Below are 24,923 nucleotides of genomic sequence, written 5' to 3'. Positions count from 1 at the left end.
TGTGTTTTAAAAAATTCTATCAGAAACAATATAATATTCTAGCTGGTCTTTGGTTGTAGTATCTTTATGATATAATTTATGAAATTATGAGGCATCTATAATTCACAAATTAGAACTTTTTCATTATTCAGTATCAAAATGATTGACAAAATGATGCATATAGTAAGAATGATAATGTGTAAAGAAGTACTTTCAGTGAAAATCAATTTAAAATGCTAAATTAACTAGAAATGAGAAAAATAATACAGGTAGAAATGTTAAGTCTCTAGGTTTATAAGCAAACGATCTTTATCTGTGATCTAGACATAAAGATTAAATGAGTAAAGATATCCAAAAAACAAGAAAACATCACCGTTTACTTTACCAACTGCTGAGAAAGTAAATAAACTTCCCTCACATAATAGACATGCTTATTCAATCTTTGCTGAACATAAACTTGGTGTGTTTTCATTTTGGAAGTTAAGTCACTTTACAAAGTATCTCATATGTTTTATGTGCTTCTATCTAGTATTCCATTTCACACTTGAATGGGTAAGTTCATTTAATATGTTAATTTTGTCTTATAACTATTGTTATATTTTATAGTGCCTACCAATTTGGAGAATGATATAAATGTTTTTTGGGTAGTATGTGCTCTTTAAAATTTTTAAAGTAATAGCCTTCTGTAATATAGACTGTATTAATCACTGTAAAAATTCTGTAAAAATGACTGTATATGATGGGGACCTGAAGGTCACATTATATTTAATGAGTTCTGTGCAAAAAAGGAGCTCAGTCTCGCTTAAGTAATCGAACAGAGATGATAATAGCATAAAGGTAATTCTAAATTAAAATATTTATTTACCATAGAACAACACAAAATGAGATACAGCAAATCATTACTTGATAAGTGTACTGAGCAATGATAATGATCCCATAAAATTCAAAAAATAAATGTTATTTCTCTCCTCTACGCAAAGATATGACTCTTATTGCCACATTAAATTTGAACTCTCCCACTTTGCCTTCAAAGCCTGTCATTCCCCACAGCTCTTCTGATACTAATCCTCTAGTCCCAGTCAAGCAAAATTCCCCCAGAAATCTGACACTCAGTCATGCCCTTGCTTGGGTGGTACTTGCTAAGCCTGTATCTTCAAAGTCTTATCTCAAGTCTCAAATCACTCAGAAAGCCTTTTTTTCAATTATATTAATCCTATATAGAGATTCATCCTATCTCTAACTTAGTTTGCTTTATATAATCTCCTTTCCGTTCTCTTCCCTGTAGTTTGGTGATCTCTTGTTCTCTAATTGTTTCCTGGATGCATCTCCTGTATCTCTAAGCTCTGTGGGCCAAGACATATATTTGGGAGAGCAAAGCAGTATTTCAGGGGCAGAAAATATTTTGGAGATTTATACAACAGTTTCATTATATACTTCCCATGGTGTTTGTTGTCAGGAGTAAAAGAGTTGCTTAATGAACTTGATCAAATAGTACAGCATATAATAATGCTGAATGTTATAATTACATGGTAAAATTAGAGTACCTGAAAATTGGGTTTATCTGAACTTTTATACATGCAAAAAAACTCCAATGATGAAATTATTATTCATAATAATTTCATTATGATGAAACCTATCATTTCAACTGAAAGAGCTATGTTTATTTCAAAATTCTTAGAATTAATAAGATGCAACTATTTAAATTTTTAAGTTTGTCTTAAGGCTTTATTGACAGGCAATATAAATGCATTTAATAGACAGCTAAACTACTAAGTTTTGGTTTCACTGTTTGGCATCACCAGGCTTTTCTTCATCATTTTCTGTGCTCTAGCGTGATATGCGTAATCACAGATTATCAAAACAGTCACAAGGTTGGCATTTGTAAGTGATTTATTTGTTAAATTTGTATTGTATTTCCTGAGATAAATTTTCAGTACATTTTGTCAAATTTCATATCCTTAAACAAAACCAATATTATGAAAAAGTAAAGCAAAATCTAACCAAGTTAAATCAAAGCAAAAATAATATTTAGTGTTCTACCATATGAAAAGGTTTTTAATCTAACATAAGATAGTAGAAAAGAGGGAAGAACAGAGAAGACTCAAACAATGGCACTAATGTAGTGATATTTATGTTGGGAAGTCTTTCAAGACTGAAGGTTAATTGGCTCACTCCACAGCTGCAGATGGAAATTCTGAGACTGTGAATCCACGTCCTCATCCTAAACAGCCGCTATAGACGGTCCTATAATGAGCACAAAGATGGGGAAGCCAGATAGATGCTCAGATCCTTTAGTGCTAGGATCAACGGTCAGAAGGAACAACTGGTAATAAAGCAACTCATATACTTACTTTTAAAAAAAGTGAAAAAGTTACCTAATCCAGACTATACAAATGTAAACTCTTCAAAAATTGATTCTAAAAGAAATATATTTTGGCTGTTAAGTAACTCTAGGTGTCTCATAACTAGTATTTGTGCTTCCTCCCAGACAACTGCCTAACACCCCAACCCCTCTTTACTCTAGTAGTAAAACAAGGCCAGAATTAAGTTGGCCTTTTTCTTTTAAATCTTCAGATTGACATAGTCTTTTCAAACACACTATTTCAAACCTAAATGATAGTAAAAATAAGTGATAGACATTCACTTAGGCATAATGAAGACAAGTGAATTTTCATACATATAAACCATAAAATCATAGTTCATTACATACCACAGCACTCAGGACATTTTGGGTGTTTCAGGGTATTCACTCCATACCCTGGGAAGCAGCGATTAATCCAAACCATTTGGAGAGTACCCTCAATGTAGTATATCTCAGGCAACGGCTCTGCACGTCTGCCCAGAACTTCCACTTGTTGATTAAAAAATCTCTCTATGAGAATTTTAGCCTAAAATAGAAATAAAGTATGAAAAAATTATCACATAAATGTAATTTTAGAACAAATAAGCATGCTTATGTATTTAGAAGCAGGGGAAACAAATTCTCAAGGTCCTTATTTTTTCTTGAATTCATAGGATATAAATAACACCTGTAAAACTGAAAAGATATCACCTATAAACCTCAAATATTTCTAAAAGTACTTCCATATACAACACAAAGAAAATATTTCAATATATAACCAAACTTTTTGGTCCCTTTGGTTTTTAATAATATATGGATGGGCATAAGAGCAAAACAAGACAGCTCTCTGAAATTAAATGTACTTTCAGAAGGGTACTCTAACAATTAAATGTTCTTAAAGAAATGTACTTTAAGAATCTTTAAGAAGCATATCCTGAGACATCTGCTCCACTCTTTACATAAAGAAAAATTAGGTTTAAAGATAGCATGCAGCACATGTTAGAACTTATAGCTCTGTTTCAAAAATCAAATTTACAAAATAATTAAGGCATAATTCTGACCTATAATTAATTACCTTTTTACTTGTAGTAATTATTCTGGCTTGACTCCGAAAAGTAACAAGAGGCTTATACTTTTCAGTGGCTGGTAAGCCTTACCTGGTAAAGCATGAGGTATGGTCATGAGTTCACACCCTCTACAAGCTAGTTAGTTCTGCTCCGTTCTCCTATGCTCACCTGCACCTCTCATGTAGTCAGAAGCAGGGGTAAATGAAATCGTGCTCATCTATAACCACGAATGGTGCATCTCAATCTACTGACTTCTCCAGGTACCTTACAAATTACATCCCTCTGATGAAAATTTCTATAAATAATTGTAAAAGTGTTTTTCAATATACTGCATTCAACTCATTCTATTACTGAATTACTATATTTTTACAGTCTAAATGGTTTTCTTGTACTTCTAATAAATTCTGTCAAATTTGCTGCTATTTACAATTTTGGTTAAGGAAGTGCTTATGAATTAATTAGCTACAAATCTGGTATCCAATTAACTATATTTAAATGCAAGACTACAAATAAAAGTATCAGGAGACATGATCATAATCACTTGGCTTCCTGACACCCTATGCAGGAAAAAGAAAAAAAACAAAACAAAACAATGAAACTATACCTCGCAAAACCTGACAAGAACAAAAATTATCATGTAAATCAGATTCTTCTTTCTTGTTTTCTTTCTAAGAAGGAGAATGAGGATAAATCTCTTATTTGATAAAAATGGAAAGAAGGCAAGAAATTATTTGAATCATTGACTAAATTTTTTTTTTAAATAATGAGTATGTTGATGGTTGACATGGGGTTAATTATTTGTACCAAAGAAAGTGTGAAACTGAAGAATTCTCTGAATTGGGTAAAGATTAAAGATTTTAAAGTAAAAATTTTTGGACAAATTTGGATGACATAAGAACAAATCATAATTATAGAAATTCTTCATAGATTAATCACCTGAATCACCTTAATCACAAAGAATTAATACAACTGAATAAACATCAGATTGCCTGGCCCAAGCTACTCCTTCCTTCACCCACCCATCCCCAAATTTTATAGACTTATTAAGCATATATGAAAGGAATATGTTCTATAATTATTGGTTATTGATTACAAGACTAGAACAAGAAATCATTACCACTTCAACAATAAGCAGTTTGTAAACTATATAAACTTCTGCGTGGAGAAGCTGAACAGCTTACTTTAAATACCATAACCTGCTCAACAGATCATGCCACATTAGGTACTGAAAAAGGCAACTAGAAAGGCTTAATATGTGCTCTACATTAGTCCAGTAAGCAATGAGAGTCCTAGGATAGGCAAAAAAATGGCATACATTATACACAACCAGAGATGAATTGGAGCTCCAGTATCCATGAGGGGAGAATTCATTATGTACCAGGTGTTATGGACAATACACTTTTAAGATGGAGTCTGTTGGAAAACTTTGGTTAACAGCTATATTTGGGGAATCTCTTTGGAAAATGACTATAGTCATCAAATGGGGCTGGAATTAAAAAGCAAAAAACAAAACCCCAAAAAACAAAAAAGGAGAGGCTTACAGTATCTTGGATGAAATGGAAAGAATTGTGAATTTGCATAGAAAAGACTGGTGATCTCAGTGCTCAGTGAGCAAATGAGAGGTAGGGTGTCCAGATCTTACAGGAAAATGTCCCAATGAAGAACTGTCAAAAAAGTTTAAAACAAAAACACAAAGTTGTCCTTCTCGTGGTAGGAACATCAGCATGGATGATGTACACTCACTCATATCAGTAAAACAGGCAGAGCACTATGAGATAAAGCTCAATTTCAAAGCAGCGCCAAAGGGAAGAGGAAGAAAGTAAAGAGTTATATAATAGTTTGAATTCTATGAAAGTTGGAATCCACTGCTAAGAAGAATAATGAATCCCAGAACTTTAGAATAAAGAAAAATTTAACTTTGCAATGTAGTCTACTTCAGTCCTGAAGCAAAAGACAAAAGAATCGATTCTTCACTCAGCATTGTCACTGAAATGGTAGTTGCTCCACAAGAAATGAAACCTGTATTAGAAAACCAGAATTTTTAGAAGAAAGAGTAAAGATAAATTATAATTTAGCTTTTGAAATTATTAGAGATTTAAACTGTCACATTAAACTTCTTTAAAGTAGTATATTTCTAATTGAAAAAAGCAAGCAGATAAGATAGGAGTGAGAGGAGAGAAATGACATTTAAAAATACAGAAAAAGATTTCACATTTCCAAACATTTGGTGCACTAGATAGTCTGAAAAATCACCCTGCTAAAAATCACCTAACTGAACATAACGCAGCAGATATTGTGTACCTATATTTCAACAATAAGAGAGGAAGAAAAAAGTAGAAAGGAAAAAAGGAAGACAGGGAAAGACAGAAAGAAAGAGAAAAAGTTGCTAAAAACGAAAATTAAAAACCTAATATTAGCTGAGTCCCTATTTCATTTCATGTCAATCTGAGTATTCCAGAGTGTTATAATTTAACAAACAAAAGAGCTAAGGAAAAAAGGCTTAAAGCTGTTAAAAACAAACAAAATAAACAACCAAGAAAGACTCTAAGTAAAACAGTGGAACAGGAAAAGAAATTCAATTACAAAAGGGAAATAACAAGAAAGACTCTCAATAGGGTAGGGAGGGGCAGCAGGAGGGGGTGATGGAGTGGAGGGATGGGGGAAAGCAAAACTCCTCAGTGAATTCCTACATGATGGTTTGCTTTCAAAGTGGGTGTGGGGTTTTGTTGTATTTTCTGTGTGGTACAAGATCCCCAAGTCAGAAATTAACATAAAAATTTGGCTTTGATTGAGAACAACCATGGAACATTAGGCAAAAGCAAACATAGTAACTTTACAGAAAAACACACACAACCTAAGCCAAAGGGGCTACATCTACTGATACAGGACTGACAAACATGTCTTATCAGCCAGAATTATGAAGCAGAGGATGAACTAAGAAACAACGGTGGGGTCAACAAACTGCCAAATTAGACCATCAAGAAATTCAGATAATGGAGCTCCAGTGACCTAAAATAGCAAAAAATGATATGAAGTATCCTTAGGACACATGAAGACATAAAAGTGGTATGAAAACACAGGAAAGGAAATTTATATCACAATAAAAGAGAAAGTATATTTGAAAAATTACCTACTTAAATTACAATTAATGAAGGCAGTAAAAAATGTAGTGAAATTAAAAACTCAGTGGACAGACTGAACATCAGATTAGGCCCTGCTGGAGCCAGAACAATTAAATGCAATAAATAATTGAAGAAATTACTCAGAATGGGCTTCCCTGGTGGCACAGTGGTTGAGAGTCCGCCTGCCGACGCAGGGGACGTGGGTTCATGCCCCGGTCTGGGAAGATCCCACATGCCACTGATCGGCTAGACCTGTGAGCCATGGCTGCTGAGCTTGTGCGTCCAGAGCCTGTGCTCTGCAGCGGGAGAGGCCACAACAGTGAGAGGCCCGTGTACCGCAAAAAAAAAAAAAAAAAAAAAATTACTCAGAATGAAGAACATATTTAAAAAAAGAAAAAAAAGTAAGAGAGAGGTGGAGAAATACATGAGATAACCTGAAACATACTAAATGGGAGTTCAAGAGAAGCAAATGGGGCAACAGGTACTTTTCAAAGGTGTTCTGGCAGAAAAAATTTCCAGAACTGATCAAAGTAATGAATCCTCAGATTTCAGTGGAACAATAAATATAGGAAGACGGAAAAATACATAAGGAAAGACTAAGAGGCAAGAAGAAATTGTAAGCAAAGAAATGGATAAAACTGTGGGTAAATCTAAACAGACACTGACATTCTGAAACAATCTTAATAATAAGTGAAAAATTTAAAAAAATACTAGAATACTAGAAAACAAAACCTTGAAAGATAAAAACAGGTCATAAGAGTTAAGGGTCTTTAAGGCTTTTGTACTTTTTTGGAAGGTACTATAAACTAAGTAAGTTTTGGTTCTGCTATGAAGAATATGTTAAAATTTGAAACAAATCCAGAAGAAGAGTGAAAAAAAATATAACAAGAAAAAAGTCAGTTAAAAAAAGTTTAATCAATCCAAAGAAGATAGGGAAGGAGCAAAACCAGAAGAATAGAAAACCAGGTTAAATGATATATAATAGAATGATAAAAACCCATCCACATAAAGTAGAAGTATGATTTGAAAATAATAAAGCAATGAACAAGACTATAAAACAGTATCATTCTTTAAAAGGCACAATCATCCAAAAGAAAGAATAAAAGGAAAAAGTTACAAGAGATGGGACAAATAGAAAAAAATGGTGGATTTAAATCCAAATCTTTGATAATTAAATTAAATGTAATTGGCCTAAATTTTCTAATTAAGAGGCAGGGATTATTAACTTGATTTGTTAGCTGGATTGTTAACTATATCCAAAAGGAATGCTGTCAGCCACACGGCAGAATAGGAGATTCCAGTCTTCACTGCACAAAAACACTGATTTGACAATGATTCAGGGATGAAAATACTTTCAAGAACTCCTGAACATAGTAGAAATGTTCCAGCACCCCCATGGGCCACAAAACCCAAGATCAAGCACACTGAAAATGCTAAGAGAAACTCTTTCACTTTGACTGCATCACCACTTTCCCAGGTCACCAATACTGAGCACCCAGAGAGATCCCCCTAGACCACAACTTCTCCCTCAGGGGAAGGAAAATGCAACGTGAAGGTTTGGCTTTCCCAAGCTTGGGGTCACTTCCCATGTGGACTCCTTCTGGAGGTCTACTTTTCTCTTACTGCACCTAGAACTCTGAGGAAATTAGCATGGCCGAATCATTTAGAGAAAGCTGAGAACAAAGAAAAGGGGTGGAAACTCATGGCACCTGGCACGTGTGCCCTGACAGCTGGCACACAGATCTAAGCAGGCGGTACAGAAGCCTGCAGCAAGTTAAACTCTGCAAACTTTGGTGAAGGTGCACAACCCTGAGACTGTTCCTTCAGGAGAGAGGAAGAGAGATGGAGCTTGCAACCCATGGCTCAGAATCAAGGGCACTACCCTGGGGAAAAGGGAAAGGTGACTCTTGGGGCATTTGGCATGACTCTGCAGACTACAGAGAGGGAGCAAACTCCAAGACATCCCCTTTAGGAGGGAGGGAGAGAAATGGAAGATGCATAAAAAGCCTTGGCATTTCAGGCTCTGCCCTCAGGAAAAAGGAGTGGTTTGCTCTTAGCACTTGATGTGACTCTCATAACCTGACATGGCTCTGTAGGATTGAGAGAAGAAATAATTCTAAGACATCCACCCCAGGAAAAAGCAAGACTTGAGGAGGTGCAGCCATAAGAAAGGTATGAGAGACTCCTAGAAACTCTAGTCTGGTAAAGGTCATTCTCTCCTGAAGCCAGACCATAAAGATTGCAAGAGGAAACTTTTCTTTAAAAGCACAGGCACCAATTCCAGCATATCACAAAGAATCAATAAAACATGACACCATAAAAGAACAACAACAAAAAAAGCTCCAATAACCAGCTACAAAGGCCAAAGTTAGGAAGATCTATGAATCACCTAAAAATAATTCAATATAATCTTAAAGAAACTCAGTAAACTACAAGAAAACACAGACAAAATCAAGAAAACAATGTGCACATGTGCGTGCGTGTGCACACACACACACACACACACACACACACACACATACACACAAAATCCAAGAAGTACAACAAAGAGATACAAACCATAAAAAAGAACCAAACAGAAATTCTATTTTGAAAAATACAGTGATTGGACTTAAAAATTCAATAGAGCTTCAAAGGTTGACTCAATCAAGCATAGAAAAGAATCAATGAATTAAAAGACAGATCATTTGAAATTGTCCAGTCAGAGAAACAGAAAGAAAAAAAGAGTGAAGAAATCCTATGAGGCTTATTTGATATCATTACCTAAATCAATACATGCACTATGGAGATCCCTTAAGAAGAGAAAGAGAAAGGACTAGAAAGCTTATTTAAAGAAATAATACCAAAGAACTTTCTCAATCTTCAGAGGGAATGGGCATACAGATTCATAAACCTTAAAGAATACCAAATATGTTGTACTAAAGGGAACTACACCAAGAAACATTGTTATTAATTTGACAATATTCACAAAGACAGAACTACGAAAGTGGCTAGAGAAAAGCATCATCAAATAAAGGGTACCCCCACACACAAATAATACTAAATAAAGGGTACCCCCCCACACAAATAATACTATCAGTGATTAGAAATCAGTGGATGTCTTGGCACAAACCTTTCCGGCTAGGAGAGTACATAATGATACATCCAAAGTGAAGAAACAAACAAACAAAACTATGAACCAGGAATACTATATCTGTCAAACTGTCCTTTGAAAATGAAGGAAAGATGAAGAGTTTCCCAGAAAAAAAAAACTGAAAGAGTTCAACACCATTAGAAGTCCCAGTATCTCAGTGCTCTGCCCAAGTGAGTGAACTGCCTTAGAAGAATTGCTAGAGAGTTCATCAAATGAAATGAAATGAAAGAACACTTAACAGCAACATTAAAAAGTATAAATCTCACAGCAAATACAGACTAATGTAATACTGTAAGGGTGATACATAAATGACATTTTAAACCAGTATAAAAGTTACAGACAAAAGTATCAAAAATATAAGTATAAAAATCTGTAATTAGATGTACAATATGAAAAATGTAACTTGCGACATCAATAACATACTGTGCAGAGGAGAGTATAAGTATAGACTTTCATACGCAATTCATATGCAATACAGACTTGCATATGAACTAAGTTATCAGCTTAAAGTAGACTGTTATAAGATTTATATGTAAGCTTCATGATAACCAAAAAGAAAATATCTTTAAAGAAGAGAAAGGAATCAAAGTGTATCAATGCACAAAAAAGTCAAATAACAAAGGATGACAGCAACATTGGAAGAAAGGACTACAAAGATACTACAAACATACAGAAAATAATTAACAAAATGACAATAGTAGGCCCTTACCTATCAATAATAACTTTAAATGTAAATAGATTAAACTCCCCTGTAAAAAACATGACATGGCTTAATGGACAAAACAAGATCATCCAAGTATATGCTGTCTACAAGATATTAGCTGTAGATTTAAGGACACTTATAAGCTGAAAGTGAAACATGGAAAAAGATCCCATGCAGATGACAACCAAACAGAGCAAGGATGGATGTACATATACCCAAAAAAATCACCTTGAAATAATACAAAACTGTAATAAGAAACAAAAAAGGTCATTATATGATTAAGGAATCAATTCAACAGGAAGATAGAACATATATATACACCCAACATCAGGGTATATAAGTATATAAAGCAAACACTGACAGAGCTGAAAGGAAGAACAGACATCAATACAATAATAGTAGGAGATTTCAATACTCCAATTTGAATAATGGATAGAATATTCAGACAGCAAATCAATAAGGAACTACCAGACTTGAACAACACAACAGACCAAATGAACTTAACAGATCCACAGAATGTTCCATGCAACAGCAGAAGAAAATGGATTCTTCTCAAGTGTATACAAACATTCTCTAGGATGGGTCACAAAACATGTCTTTATGAATATAAAAATATTAAGCTCACACCAAGTATATCCTCCAACCACAATGAAGTGGAACTAGAAATCAATAACAGAAGGAAAATAAAACAATTCACAAATATGTGGAATTTAAACAACACATCCTGGGATTACTGAGTCAAAGAAGACAAGAAAATATCATGAGACAAACGTAAACAAAGACACAAAATACTAAAATTTATGAGATGCAAAAAAAGCAGTACTATGAGGTAAATTTATAGCAATAAAAGCCTACGTTAGAAAAAAAGAAAAATATCAAATAAACACCCAACTTTACACCTCAAGAAACTAGAAAAAGAAAGACAAATTAAACCCAAAGTTAGGTGAAGAAGGAATAAACACTACAGCAGAAATAAATGAAGTAGAAAACACAAAAAGAGAACAATGATGAAACTAAGAGCTGTTTTTTTTAAAGATAAACTAAGAAGACAAACAATGAGCAAGACTAACAAAGAAAAAAAGAGAGAAGACTTAAATAAAATCAGAAAACATAAAATAAGAAATGAAAGAGGAGAAATTACAACTGATGCCACAGAAAGAGAAAAGATGATTATTTTCTTTCATAAATCATAATAGAGAACTATTATGAAAAACTATATGCCAACAAATTGAATAAGTTAGAATATATGGCAAATTCCTATAAACATACAAAATATAGAGGCTGAATTCAGAAATAAGAAAAAGACAGAAAACATGAACAGACCAATAATAAACAAGAAGACTGAATCAGTTATCAAAAACCTTCTAGCAAGGAAAGCTCCAGGACCAGATGTCAACATAGATGAATTCTACCATATATTTAAAGAAGAATTAATAACAGAACTTCTTAAACTTCATTCAAAAACAACAGTATAGGGAACACTTCCAAACTCATTTTGTGAGGCCAGTACCACTCTGATACCAAAACCAGACAAAGACACCAAAAGAAAAAAAATTTATAAGATAATATACCTGATTAACATACATACAAGAATCCTCAACTAAACACTAGCAAACCAAATTCAACAACGTATTAAAAGAATTATACACCATGACCAAGTGGGATGCATCTTTGGGATGCAAGGATGTTTCAACATACACAAATCAATCATTAACAGAATGAAAAATAAAAATCATATGATTATCACAATAGATGCAGAAAAGTATGATTTCACATCCATTCATAATGAAACTTCTCAATAAAGTCAGAATGTTAGGAACTTGCCAAAATATAATAATTAAGTCCATATAGAAAAATTCCACAGCTAGCAGCACATTCAAAAGTGAAAAACTGAAAACCTTTTCTCTAAGACCTGGGCAAAGAAAGGATGCCCAGTCTTGCTGCTTCTATTCAATATAGTACTGAAAGTCCTAAAGAGAGTGATTAGAAAAGAAAAACAAATAAAAATCATCCAAATCTGAAACAAATAAGTAAAATCATCTGTTTTCAGATGAAATATTCATATATGCAGAAAACACTAAAGATTCCACAAAAACTCTTAGAATAAGCAAATTCAGTAAAGCTGCATGATACAAAATCAACATTAAAAACACCATTGTATTTCTACACACTAGCGAGAAACTATCTAAAAAGGATATCAAGAAAATAATCTCATTTACATGAGTACAAGAAGAATAAAATACTTAAAAGTAAAATTAAGTAGGAAGATGAGAGATGTGTACATTAAAAACTAAAAAACATTGATGAGAGAAATTTTTTTAAAATAAATAAATGTAAAGATACCCTACATTAAGATGGAAGACTATTGTGAAAGTGTCCAGAATACCTAGAGGGATTTAGACATTGATTGACATTTGCTTCCAAATCCAATGGCATTTTTTCCAGAAACAGAAAATAAAGAAAAAAACCCCTAGAATTCATCTGGAACTACAAAATATCCCAGTCAAAGCAATTTTGAGCAAGATGAACAAAGCTGGAGTCATCACATGTCCTAATTTCAAATTACATTACAAAGCTATATTGATCAAAACCATACGGTATTGGCATAAAAACAGATATATTGTCCAGCGAAACAGAATGGAGTATCCAGAAATAAACCCACACACATACTGTCAACTGGTCTTACACAAGAGAGCCAAGAATACACAATGGGGAAAGGACAGTCTCTTCAATAAATGGTGTTGGGCAAACAATTTTTCCAGATGAAAAGAATGAAATCAGACCCTTCTAACTTACACAAAACTCAATTCAAAATATATTAAATATTTAAATGTAAGGCATGAAACTGTAAAATATCTGGAAGAAAATATAGAGAAAAAAAGTTTGACACTGGCCTTAGCAATGAAAACTTGGATATGATACCAAAACACACAGGCAACAAGGCAAAAACAGACAAATGGGATTACCTCAAACTAAAAAGTTTCTGAACAGAAAAGGAAATGAACAAGAAAATAACAAGGCAACCTATGAAATGGGAGTGTATTTGTAAACTTTGTATCAGATAAAGGGTTAATTTCCAAAATATATAAGGAAGACATAAAACTCAATAGCAAAATAATAATAATAATAATCATATGATCTGAATTTTAAAATAGGCAAAGGAACTGAAGAGACATTTCTCCAAAGAAGACATACAAACAATCAGCAGGTATATGAGAAGATTCTTAACAGAACTAACCATCAGGGAGATGCAATAAAAACTGCAATGCACTATCACATCACACATGTCAGAATGACAATTATCAGAAAAACAAAAGACATAAAGTGTTGGTAAGGATATATAGAAAAGGGAATCCTTATACTTTATTGGAATAAATGTAAATTGATGCAGCCACTATGGAAAACAGTATGGAAGGTCCACAAAAAATTAAAAAAAGAATTACCATATGATCTAGCAATTCCATTTCTAGGTATATATCCAAAGTAACTGAAATCAGGATCTCAAAGAGATATCTACACTCCCATGTTCACTATTCACAGTAGCCAAGACAAAGAAGCAACCTAAAAGTCCATCTGTGGTTGAAAGGATATATAAAAAACTGTGGCCTATACATATAGTGGAATTTTACACAGCCACAAAAAAGAAGGAATTCTAAGGACATAGTTGAACTCAACACCACCATGAATTACCTGTTATAACTGTCGTCTATCAAGAGAATACACACTCTCCTCAAGTTCAAATGTAACATTCACTGTGACAGACAATATACTCCACCACAGCACACACTTTAACAAATTAACAAGAACAGAAATTATACAATGTCTCCTCTCAGATCATAATGTAATTAAACAGAAATCAATGGAGATTAAACAACACACTTCTAACACATGGGTCAAAGAAGATATCTCAAGACAAATTAAAAAAAGTGTTTTGAAAATTTTAAATTTCAACAAAATATTAACAAAATTTGTGGGGTATACTAAATAATAATTAAAATAGTACTCAGGGATTAAGAAAGAGAATTAGAAAATAAGATTGCCTTCTGTTCTCAATGCCGTAAAATTTAACTCCTATTTCAAAAGTAAAGGAAAAAATATATCCCTGGGATGAGAGGTAACCCCTATGGAAGTTTTTTATATGGAAATATCTGGTTATATATAAATAGATGATTTAAGCTACATTTCAGGAGGCTTAGTGAGTACAAATTAAGAAATCATCCCCCTGTCAATTTCACTAGGCAAAAGTAATGGACACTGACCTATAAATATGCATTACTTATGATTTTAACAGAAAATTTTCATAACCATCAAATGTAAATTACATTTTATTCCAAATATTTTAAAATATTATTTTTAACAAAATGTTCAGGGTCACTGAAGAGTAATCTGAAGTAGGGAAATCTGCCATAAATTTACTGATTATGAATAATATGTTAAGCATAATGTAAAAGAGAAAACTAAATTAAATTGCTGCTGGAAGTTACAGCATAATTTTCACCCTAAGCATAGATACAAGATGCTGAGTATAAAGCAATGTGAAAACAGTTAATAAACAGTATAGATCAAATTTATTACTTAGGATTAATAACAGTAACATGGAGAGAATTCTTCAGGATTATTAGTTATAAATTAATTTGCAATAGCAAACAAGGCCCTATAAATGGGAAAATCCTATTTCCTAATACAATCAGTTACAAAATGCTAAATTTCAAAGCATTTCATAAAAATATTAACTCCACTAAATCCTTGTCATTTATTATTTGATGAAGTTTTATTTTTATTGTTGAATTCCCTAAGTGTGTATGTTGGGGGTGGGGGTGGTGTGTTCTATAAATAGCTAAGATGCTTACTCACACCCTGGGCATGTTCACCACTTCCTCTTTTTTCTCACCTCACATAACGTACCTTAGATAGTCTTTTGGAAGATTCACAACTATGGTCTGCACATGGTTTGCGTCCTTTTTCAGTGTCTAGAGATGAAACTGAGAAAATATTTTATACTTTATCATGGGTCTAAACTACTATATCACAATATTTAAATTGGCTTTTGAAATATAAAATAGATCATGTATCTAATATTTCTATTCCACTAAAAAATTAAGCAATTTTCCAAATGTTAAATCACTCTTTTCAGCCAAAAACCTAACATAAAAATTTATCTTATATAAATCAGGAAAACCTATTGCAGTGAACTTAAGAGTATGTGGCAACTGACATCATACAATTTTTAACAATGGAATTATTTTGCCTTTTATACCATATATATGTATATGTATGTATAAATGTGTTTACTCTTTCAATATTCTACTTAACTCTACCCATATAACATAGTGTCAGTCATTTGACTAACTCAATTCTTAATCTCTACAAAGAGATAAATGATTATAACAATACTGAAAAGAGAATGAGGTTGGACTACAGTAGTGGCCATGGTAACTAAAATGATGAACATAGTCATATATGCATGCATTGATGTACCTATTTATTCAATAAGTAATTATCGAGAGTCTATTACATACTAAGAGTTATTCTAAGAGTCTGAGACACATAAGTGATCAAAATCTACAAACTCCCTGACTCTCTGGAAATTATATTCTAAGGCAGCAAATGAGAATAAACAACAATACATAAAAACAATAAACAGTCATCATTACAGAAACATATTTTGTGATAAGGTGATAAGTACTAGAAAACAAAGAGCAAGGAAAGAATCCTATAACCTGCAAAATTGCCCTTCAAAAGTGAGAGAGAAATGAAGACTTTCCTAACTAAACAAGAGCTGAGGGAGTTTGTGACCACCTGACCTGCCCAGCAAGAACTGCTCAGGGAGTTCTGCAGGTAAAGTGAAAGAATACTAGGAGGTAATGTGAAGCTGCATGAAGAGAAATAAAGACCTTAACAAAGGTAAGCACACGGACGACAGAAGCTGCTGTTACTGTCAGATCGGATTGTAACAGCAATTTTTCTATATATGACTTAAGAGCCTAATATACTTACAAAAAAACAATTGGTCTAAAGGCTAGTATTACTGTAACTTTGGTTTGTAACTCCACACTTTGTTTTCTATATAAATTAAGAGACTAATTCATTTTAAATAATTATTAGTTTATATTTTGGGGCAGACAATTTATAAAGTAGCAAGTTTATGTCATCAGCAACTGAAAGAGGTGGGGATACAGCTGTTAAAGGAGAGTTTCAAATGGTGTAGAAGTTAGGTTGGTATAAATTCAGATTAGAGTGTTATAAACTTAGGAATGTGAAATGCAATTCCTGTGGTAACAACAAAGAAAATAACTATAGAATATACACAAAAGGAAATGAAAAAGATTTCAACATTTAACTACAAAAAAGTCAACTACACAAAAAAGACTATAATGAAGGAAATGAGGAACAAAACTGCTATAAAGCATAAAGAAAACAAATAGCAAAATGACACAGGTAAATTCTGCATTATCAATAATCATTTTAAAAGTAATTGGATTGGGGACTTCCCTGGTGGCGCAGTGGTTAAGAATCCGCCTGCCAAAGTAGGGGACGTGGGTTCAAGCCCTGGACCAGGAATATTCCACATTCCACAGAGCAACTAAGCCCGTGTGCCACAACTACTGAGCCTGCACTCTAGACCCCATGAGCCACAACTACTGAAGCCCATGCTCCCTAGAGCCCACGCGCCACAACTACTGAGCCCGCATGCTCCAACTACTGAAGCCTGCAAGCCTAGAGCCCATGCTCCACAGCAAGAGAGCCCACCACAGTGAGAAGCCCACACACCCCAATGAGTAGTAGCCCCCACTCACCACAACTAGAGAAAGCCCACATGCAGCAATGAAGTCCCAACACAGCCAAAAATAAACAAATAAATAAGTGGATTAAATTCTCAAGTCAAAAGAGAGAGATTTGAGAATGAATAAAAAAAACATAATCATACTATGTACTGTCTATAGGAGACTCCCTTTAGATACAAAAACAAAAATAGATTGCAAATGAAAGGATGGAAAAAGATATTCCATGCAAATAGTAACCAAAACAGAACAAGAGCTGTTATACTCATAAGAGATAAAATAGACTTAAAATCAAGAAAGGGTATAAGAGACAAATAAGGACAATATATACTAATAAAAGGTTTAACACAGCAAGAATATGTAATGCAAATATAAACATTTACATACCTAATATCAGACCATGAAAATTTTTGAAGTAAAAACTAACAGCATTCAAAAGAGAAATATACATTTCTACAATAACATTTGGAGACTTCAATATCTCACAACAGTGGATAGAAGAGTCAGATAGAAGATAAGTAAGGAAATAGAGGTCTTAAACAAAACAGTCATAACCCAGGACTGGATGACTTCAGTGGTGAGTTCTAACAACAGTTAGAAGAATTAATACCAATCCTTTCAAACACTTCCAAAAAGGTGAAGAGGAGGTAACACTTCTAAACTCATCCTCTGAGGCCAGCGTTACCCAGACACAAAAGCCAGACAAAGACACCATAAGACACTACAGTCCCATATCCCTAATCAACACTGATGAAAAACTCAACAAAATACTAACCAAACTCAGGGGCTTACTAACAGGACCATACACCATGCACAAGTGGGGTTTATTGCCAGAATTCAGGGATGGGCCAACATACAACTATGCCATTTCATCTCAGTAACGCAAGTTGTAGCCAGTGCGTTGTGGCAGGAAAGCGAAATAAGAGGCGTCCAAATTGGAAAAGAAGCAGGAAAATTACTTCTGTTCAGAGATGCTATGATCTCATATGCAGACAGTAAGATTCCACAAATAAAACTGTTAAGAACTAATAAATAAACTCAGCAAAGTTGCACAATACAAAGTCAATGCACAAATCAGCTACATTTCTATACACTACAATGAAAAGCCTGAAAAGAAAATTATGGGAACAATTCCATTTACAAAGGCATCAAAAAGAATAAAATACTGAGGAATTAACCAATTAATTAACCATTAACTTAACCAATACTCAGGAATTAACTTACAATTATAACTTAACCATTGTTGAAAGAAATTAAAGAAGACATACAGAAATGCATGCAATGTTCATAGACTGGAAAAGGTAACATCATTAAAATGTCAACACTACACAAAACAATCTATAGTCTCAATGCAATCAACATTAAAATCCCAACTACATTTTCTGCAAAACAGAAAAATCCACACTAAAATCTATGCGGAATCACAAGGGACTTTATATAAAGTCTTAAAAAAGAATAACGCTAAAAATCACAATCCTTGATTTCAAAATTTACTACAAAGCTGCAGTAACCAAAACAGTGTGTTACTGGCATAAAGACAGAAATATTGATCAATATAACAGACAGCCCAGAAATAAGCCCTCACATATATGGCCAAATGATTTTTGACAATGGTGTCAACACTATTCGATGGGGAAAGCACTGCCTTTTCAATAAATGGTGCTGGGAAAACTGGATATCCACATGCAAAAGGATGAATTTCGATTCTTACCTAACACCATACATGCAAATTAGCTCAAGATGGATCAAAAACCTAAATGTAAAAAATAAAACTACAAAATTCTTAGAGGAAAACTTATGGCAAAAGCTTCATTGGATTTGGCAATGATTTCTTGGATATGTCACCAAAGGTACAAGAAACAAAAGAAAAAAACAGACAAGTGGACTTTATCAAAAAAATTTTTTAAAGTGTGCATCAAAACACAATAGCAATAGAGTTAAAACGCAACCTACAGAATGTGAGAAAATATCTGCAAGTCACATATCTGATAAGGGATAGATATACAGAATATGTAGAGAACTCCTAAAACTCAATACCAAAAAAAGCAAACAACCAGATTAAAAAATGAACAAAAAAACAAAAGTGGTCAATGAGGGACTTCCCTGGTGGTCCAGTGGTTAAGACTCCATGCTCCCAGTGCAGGGGGCCTGGGTTCGATCCCTGGTCAGGGAACTAGATTGCACATGCTGCAACTAAGAACCAGCATGCTGCAACTAAGACCCAGCACAGCCAAATAAATAAATAAATTTTTTTAAAAAATGGGTAATGAATTTGACAAGGAATTTCTCCAAAGAAGATGTAGAAATGGCCAATAAGCTCAGGAAACGATGTTCAACATAACTAATTTTTAGGGAAATGCAAATCAAAACTATAATGAGACACTACCAAACACCCATTAGGATGGTTACTATGAAAACAAAAGAAAATAACTAGTGCTGGTGAGAATGTGGTGAATTGGAACTCTTGTACACTGTTGGTGGGAATGTAAAATGTTGTAGCCACTGTGGAAAAATAGTAGCAGTTCCTCAAAAAAAAATAAAAATAAAAACAGAATTACTATTATGATCTAGCAAATCCACCTTTGAGTATATACCCAAAAGAACTGAATGCACCTATAAGCAGCATTATTCACAATAGTGTACTGAAAACAACACAAGTGGCCATCAATGCATTCACGGAGAAGCAAAATGTTGTATATACACAGAATGAAGTATTATTAGTTCTTAAAAAGGAAGAAAATCCTGCCATATGTTACAACATGGACTAACCTTGAGGACATTTTGCTAAGTGAAATAAGCCAGAAACAAACAGAAAACTACTGTATGATTCCCCTTATATGAGATATTTAGATAAAATCACAGAGATAGAAAGTAGAAGGGTAGATGCTAGGAGCTGTAGGGAAAAGAGCAACTTATTGTTTAGTAGAAACAGAATATCAGCTTCCCACAATGAAAGTGTTTTGGAGGTAAATGATGATAACAGTTAGACATGAATGTATTTAATGCCATGTAACTGTATACTTGAAATGGTTAAGATTAATTTTATGTATGTGTATTTTACCACAGTAAGAAAATGGAAAAAAATTAAAAATAAATGAATTAAATCAGACTTCTCCTCAGAAGCCATGCAAGCAAGAGAACAGTGTGAATGATTTTAAACACAGTGTTGAAAAAAAAAAAAGTCACCAAACTAAAATACTGAATTCCGTGAAATTATTCTTCAAAACTGAAATAAAAACAAAGACTTTCTCAGAAAAACAAAAATTGAGAGAATCTGTCACCAGAAACCCAGACTTACAAGAAACATTAAAAGAAGTTCTTCATAAAGAAGGAAAACAATACGTGTCCACAACTTGGATCTAAATAAAGGAAGGGCACTAGAGAAGGAATAAAAGAAGGTAATAGTAAATCTGTTTTTCTTATTCTTAACTGATCTGACAATAGCTTGTTCAAAAGCTTATGGATGAGTAAAATAAATTACTGCAGTTTTATAAGGGAAGAGAGGGCAAATTTGGGAATTCTATTGTAAAGTACTTGTACTACCCATGAAATGGTACAGCATTATTTGAAAGTAGACTTGGATTAGTCATAAAAGTGTACTGCAAACTACAGGGCAAACGCTTAAAGTAAAAAACAAATTATAATTGATATGTTAATAGAAACAAATTGAGTCATATAAATGCTTGATTAAAACCAGAGAAGGCAAAAAAGTGGAAGAGGAAAAAGAAACAAAGAAAAGGGGCAACAGAACAGTAACAAATATGGTAAATGTTAATCCAACTCCACCAATAATCATTTTTAAAGTCAATGGTTTAAATTCACCAATTAAAAAACAGAGACTGTCTGAATGAATTTTTTAAAGATCTAATTATATCTCATCTACAAGAGACCCACTTTAAACATAAAGATACTGATAGACTAAAAGTAAAGGGGTGGAGAAAATCACACCATACTAATGTAAATCAAAAGAAAGCTGGAAAAGCAATATTAACTTTAGACAAAAGACAAACATCTAGACAAAGAATAAAAGAGAAATTAAAGTAGAGGACATTACTATCTATCTTTCATAAATAAAAAGGATTATAAGAATATTATATACAATAGTATGCTAAAAATTAGATAACTTACATGAAATTGATGAAAATATAAATTATCTAAACTGACCCAAGAAGAAACATAAAATATGAACAGTAATGTAACAAAGAGATCAAATCAGTAATCAATGATTTTCCAGTAAAGAAAACCCTGGACCCAATGGCTTCAGTGGTGAACTCTACCAAACATTAACTATTAAAAGAAATCTTTCTCCATCACTTTCAAAAGAATAGAAGAGGAAGGGACACTTCTTAAAACTCATTTCATGAAGCCAGTAGTATGCTGATACCAAGGGCAGACAATAACATCACAAGAAAAGAAAACTCTGGGCTAATATCAATTTGAATGCAAATACTCTCAATAACAGAAGTACAAAATTATTCCAGCAGCATACTAAATATATATATATATATACCCTGACCAAGTGGGATATATTGCAGGGGTGCAAGCATGGTTCACCATGTGGAAATCAAAAATTACAATGCACAACATTCATAGAAGGGAAAAAAAAAAACATGATCATCTCATTTGATACAAAAGAAACATTTGACAAAAGCTAACACCCTTTCATGATTAAAAAAAAACCACACTCAATAAACTAGGAATTGAAAGTAACTGCTTCACCCTGATAAAGAGCTTTTATGAAAAACCCACACAGCCAATATCAAATTCAATAGTGAAACACTTAAACTTTTCCCTTAGGATCAAGAACAATTCAAGGATGTCCACTTTTGCCATTTCTACTAAACAATATATTGACATTCTAGCAAGAGCAATTTGGCACAAAATAGATAGAGAAGAGATAAAAGTTATCCAAATTGGAAAGAAATAAGTAAAACTATTGTTATCCTTAGGTGACATAATCTTCCATATAGAAAATACTAAAAATTCCAAGCACCATAAAATAACTCTTAATTAATTAAACCAAGATGTAAGATACACAAAAAAATCAATGAATTTCTACATACTAGCGGTGAACAATGTGAAAAAGAAAATTATTGTACTTACAATAGCATCAAAAACAATAACATATGTAGTAATTACTTTATCAAGAGGTGTAAGACTTACACACTGAAAAGTATAAAGCACTGCTGATAGAGAAGTCTGCTGTGTTCTAAATATTTTATGCCCCCCCTCCAGTTCTTATGTTGAAATGCTAATGCCCAATGTGGTAGTATTAGGAGGTGGGGTCTTTAGGAAGTGCTTAGGTCGTGAGAATAGAGCCTTTATGAATGAGATTGGTGCTCTTACAAAAGAGGCTCCAGAGAAACCCCTAGCTGCTTCTGCTATGTGAGGACATAATGAAAAGTCTGTAACCCTTAAGAGGGCCCTCACCAAACATGGTGGCACTGTGACCTCAGAATTACAGCTTCCAGAAATGTGAGAAATAAATTTCCATTGTTTATAAGCTACCCAGTCTATGGTATTAGTTACAGCAGCCCAACAGACTAAGACAAAGTCCTAAATAAAGGGAGAGCTATCCTGTGTTCATGGGCTGGAAGACAATATTGTTCAGGAGGTAACATTAGAGACATTACAGATTCAATGCAAACCCCAATGGCCTTGTTCAACAGGAATGAAAAAGCAGGTGCAAAAAACATATGGGATTGCAACTGACTTCAAATAGCCGAAACAATGTTGAAAAGGGGAGAACAAAATTTAAGGACTCCCACTTCCCAATTTCAAATATTACTACAAACAAAGCTACTATCAAAACCTTATGATCAAAACGTTGTGGACTACCATAAGAATAGGCATACAGAGCAATGAAATAGAATTAACAGCCCAGAAATAAATTCACATATCTGTGGCTAAGTAAGTTTCAACAAGAGTACCATGACAATTCAAAGAGAAAAGAACAGTCTCTTCAAAATTGGTGTTGGGATAATCGTACATCCACATTCAAAAGTATGAGGTTGGATCCATATTTCACAGCATATACAAAAATTAACTCAAAATGAATCTGAGATCTAAATGTAGGTGGTAAACTTAAAAATTCTTAGAAAAAAGCAAAATGAGTACACATCAAGCAAAGAGATCTCAAATAAAAAATGTAACATTATACCTCAAGGAATAAGAAAAAGAAAATCATGCTAATCCCAACATTAGCAGAAGAAAGGAAATAATACATTAGAGCAGAAATAAATGAAATAGGAAAAAATAGAAATGGTTAACAAAACCAAAACTTGGTTTTTTGAAAAGATAAAACTGACAACCTTTAGCTATAATAAGAAAAAAAGAGGATCCAAATACATGAAATTATAAATTAAAGAAGAGACATTGCTCTGATACCCAGAAATACAAAGGAGCCAAAGAGACTACTATGAATAACTATACACCAAAAATTGGACAACTGAGAAGAAACTGATAAATTCCTAGAAACATGCAACCTACCAAGACTGGAATCATAAAGAAGTAGAAAATTTGAACAGATCAATAGTGACTAAGGAGATAGAATCATTAACCAAAAATTTCCCCCCAGCCCCACAAAAAAGCCCAGAACCAGATGGCTTCACTGATGAATTCTACCAAATATTTAAAGAACTAATGTGAATCTTTTTCAAACTTCAAAAAAACTGAAGAGGAGGTAACATGCTCAAACCATTTTACAAGGCCTGATACTAAAGCCAGATAAGGACACTAATCAAAAAGAAAACTATACGCCAATATTCCTGATGAATATAGATGGAAAAATCCTCAACAAAATACTGGCAAACCAAAATGAACAGCACATTAAAACTAACAAACAACATGAGTAAGTGGGATTCATCTCTGAGATGCAAGGACGGTTCAACATATGCAAATCAACAAATGTGATTTATCACATTAATAGAATGAAAAATAAAAACCACATGGTCATCTCAATGTATGCAAAAATGTATCTGACAAAATTCAACTTCCATTCAAAATAAAACTCTCAACAAATTAGGTACAGAATGAATCTACCTTAATATAATAATGGCCATGTATGACAAGTCCACAGCTAACATCATACTCAATATGAAAGGCTGAAAGATTTTCCTCTAAGATCAGGAACAAGGAAAGGATGCCCACTCTCACCACACCTATATAACATAGTACTGGAAGTCCTAGCCAGAGCAGTCCGGCAAAACAAAGAAATAAAGGACACCTGAATCAAACAAGGAGAAGTGAAACTATCTCTGTCTGCATATGACGTAATTTTACATAGAGAAAATCCTAAGGATTTCAGCAAAAAACTGTTAGACTTAATAAATGAATTTAGTTAAGTTTCAGGATACAAAGCAACATGCAAAAATTGGTATAATTTCTATATAATAACAAATTATCTGAAAAGAAATAAAGAAACAATCTTATTTACAGTACTATCAAAACCAAAAAAATACATAAGAGTAAATTTAAACAAGGAGGTAAAAGGTCTATACACTGAAAATTACAAGACAGTGATGAAAGAAACTGAAGAAGACACAAATAAATGGAGATGCCTCATGTTCATGAATTGAATGAAATTAATATTGCTAAAATATCCATAAAACCCAAAGTAACCTACAGATTCAACGTAATCTTTACTAAGATTCCAATGTATTTTTTACAGAAATAGAAAAAAAAAATCCTAAAATTTGTATGGAATCACAAAAGACCCTGAATAAGTTATCAATGCAGTTCTAAGAAAAAACGAAGCTGGAAGTATCACACTTCTAATTTCAAATTATATTACAAAG

At 33.2% G+C, this 24,923-nt stretch overlaps 1 protein-coding gene across 1 annotated transcript in view; it reads right to left on the bottom strand.

The window, feature by feature from the left end:
- Nucleotides 1-24,923, bottom strand: part of ZPBP (zona pellucida binding protein) — a 102,902-nt gene that overhangs the window by 35,308 nt on the left and 42,671 nt on the right. Inside the window, exons 6-7 of the mRNA XM_027124143.1 lie at nucleotides 15,251-15,327; nucleotides 2,690-2,867 (exon numbers count right to left, since the gene is read on the bottom strand). Coding sequence (XP_026979944.1) covers nucleotides 2,690-2,867; nucleotides 15,251-15,327 — 255 coding nt within the window. The remainder of the gene's footprint in view (nucleotides 1-2,689; nucleotides 2,868-15,250; nucleotides 15,328-24,923) is intronic.

Source organism: Aethalodelphis obliquidens, unplaced genomic scaffold (assembly GCF_003676395.1).
Source record: "Aethalodelphis obliquidens isolate GAN/ISIS:26980383/991018 unplaced genomic scaffold, ASM367639v1 scaffold27, whole genome shotgun sequence".
Taxonomy (NCBI): domain Eukaryota; kingdom Metazoa; phylum Chordata; class Mammalia; order Artiodactyla; family Delphinidae; genus Aethalodelphis; species Aethalodelphis obliquidens.
Note: the sequence above shows the minus strand (reverse complement) of the source record. Positions and strands in the feature narration are given on the sequence as shown.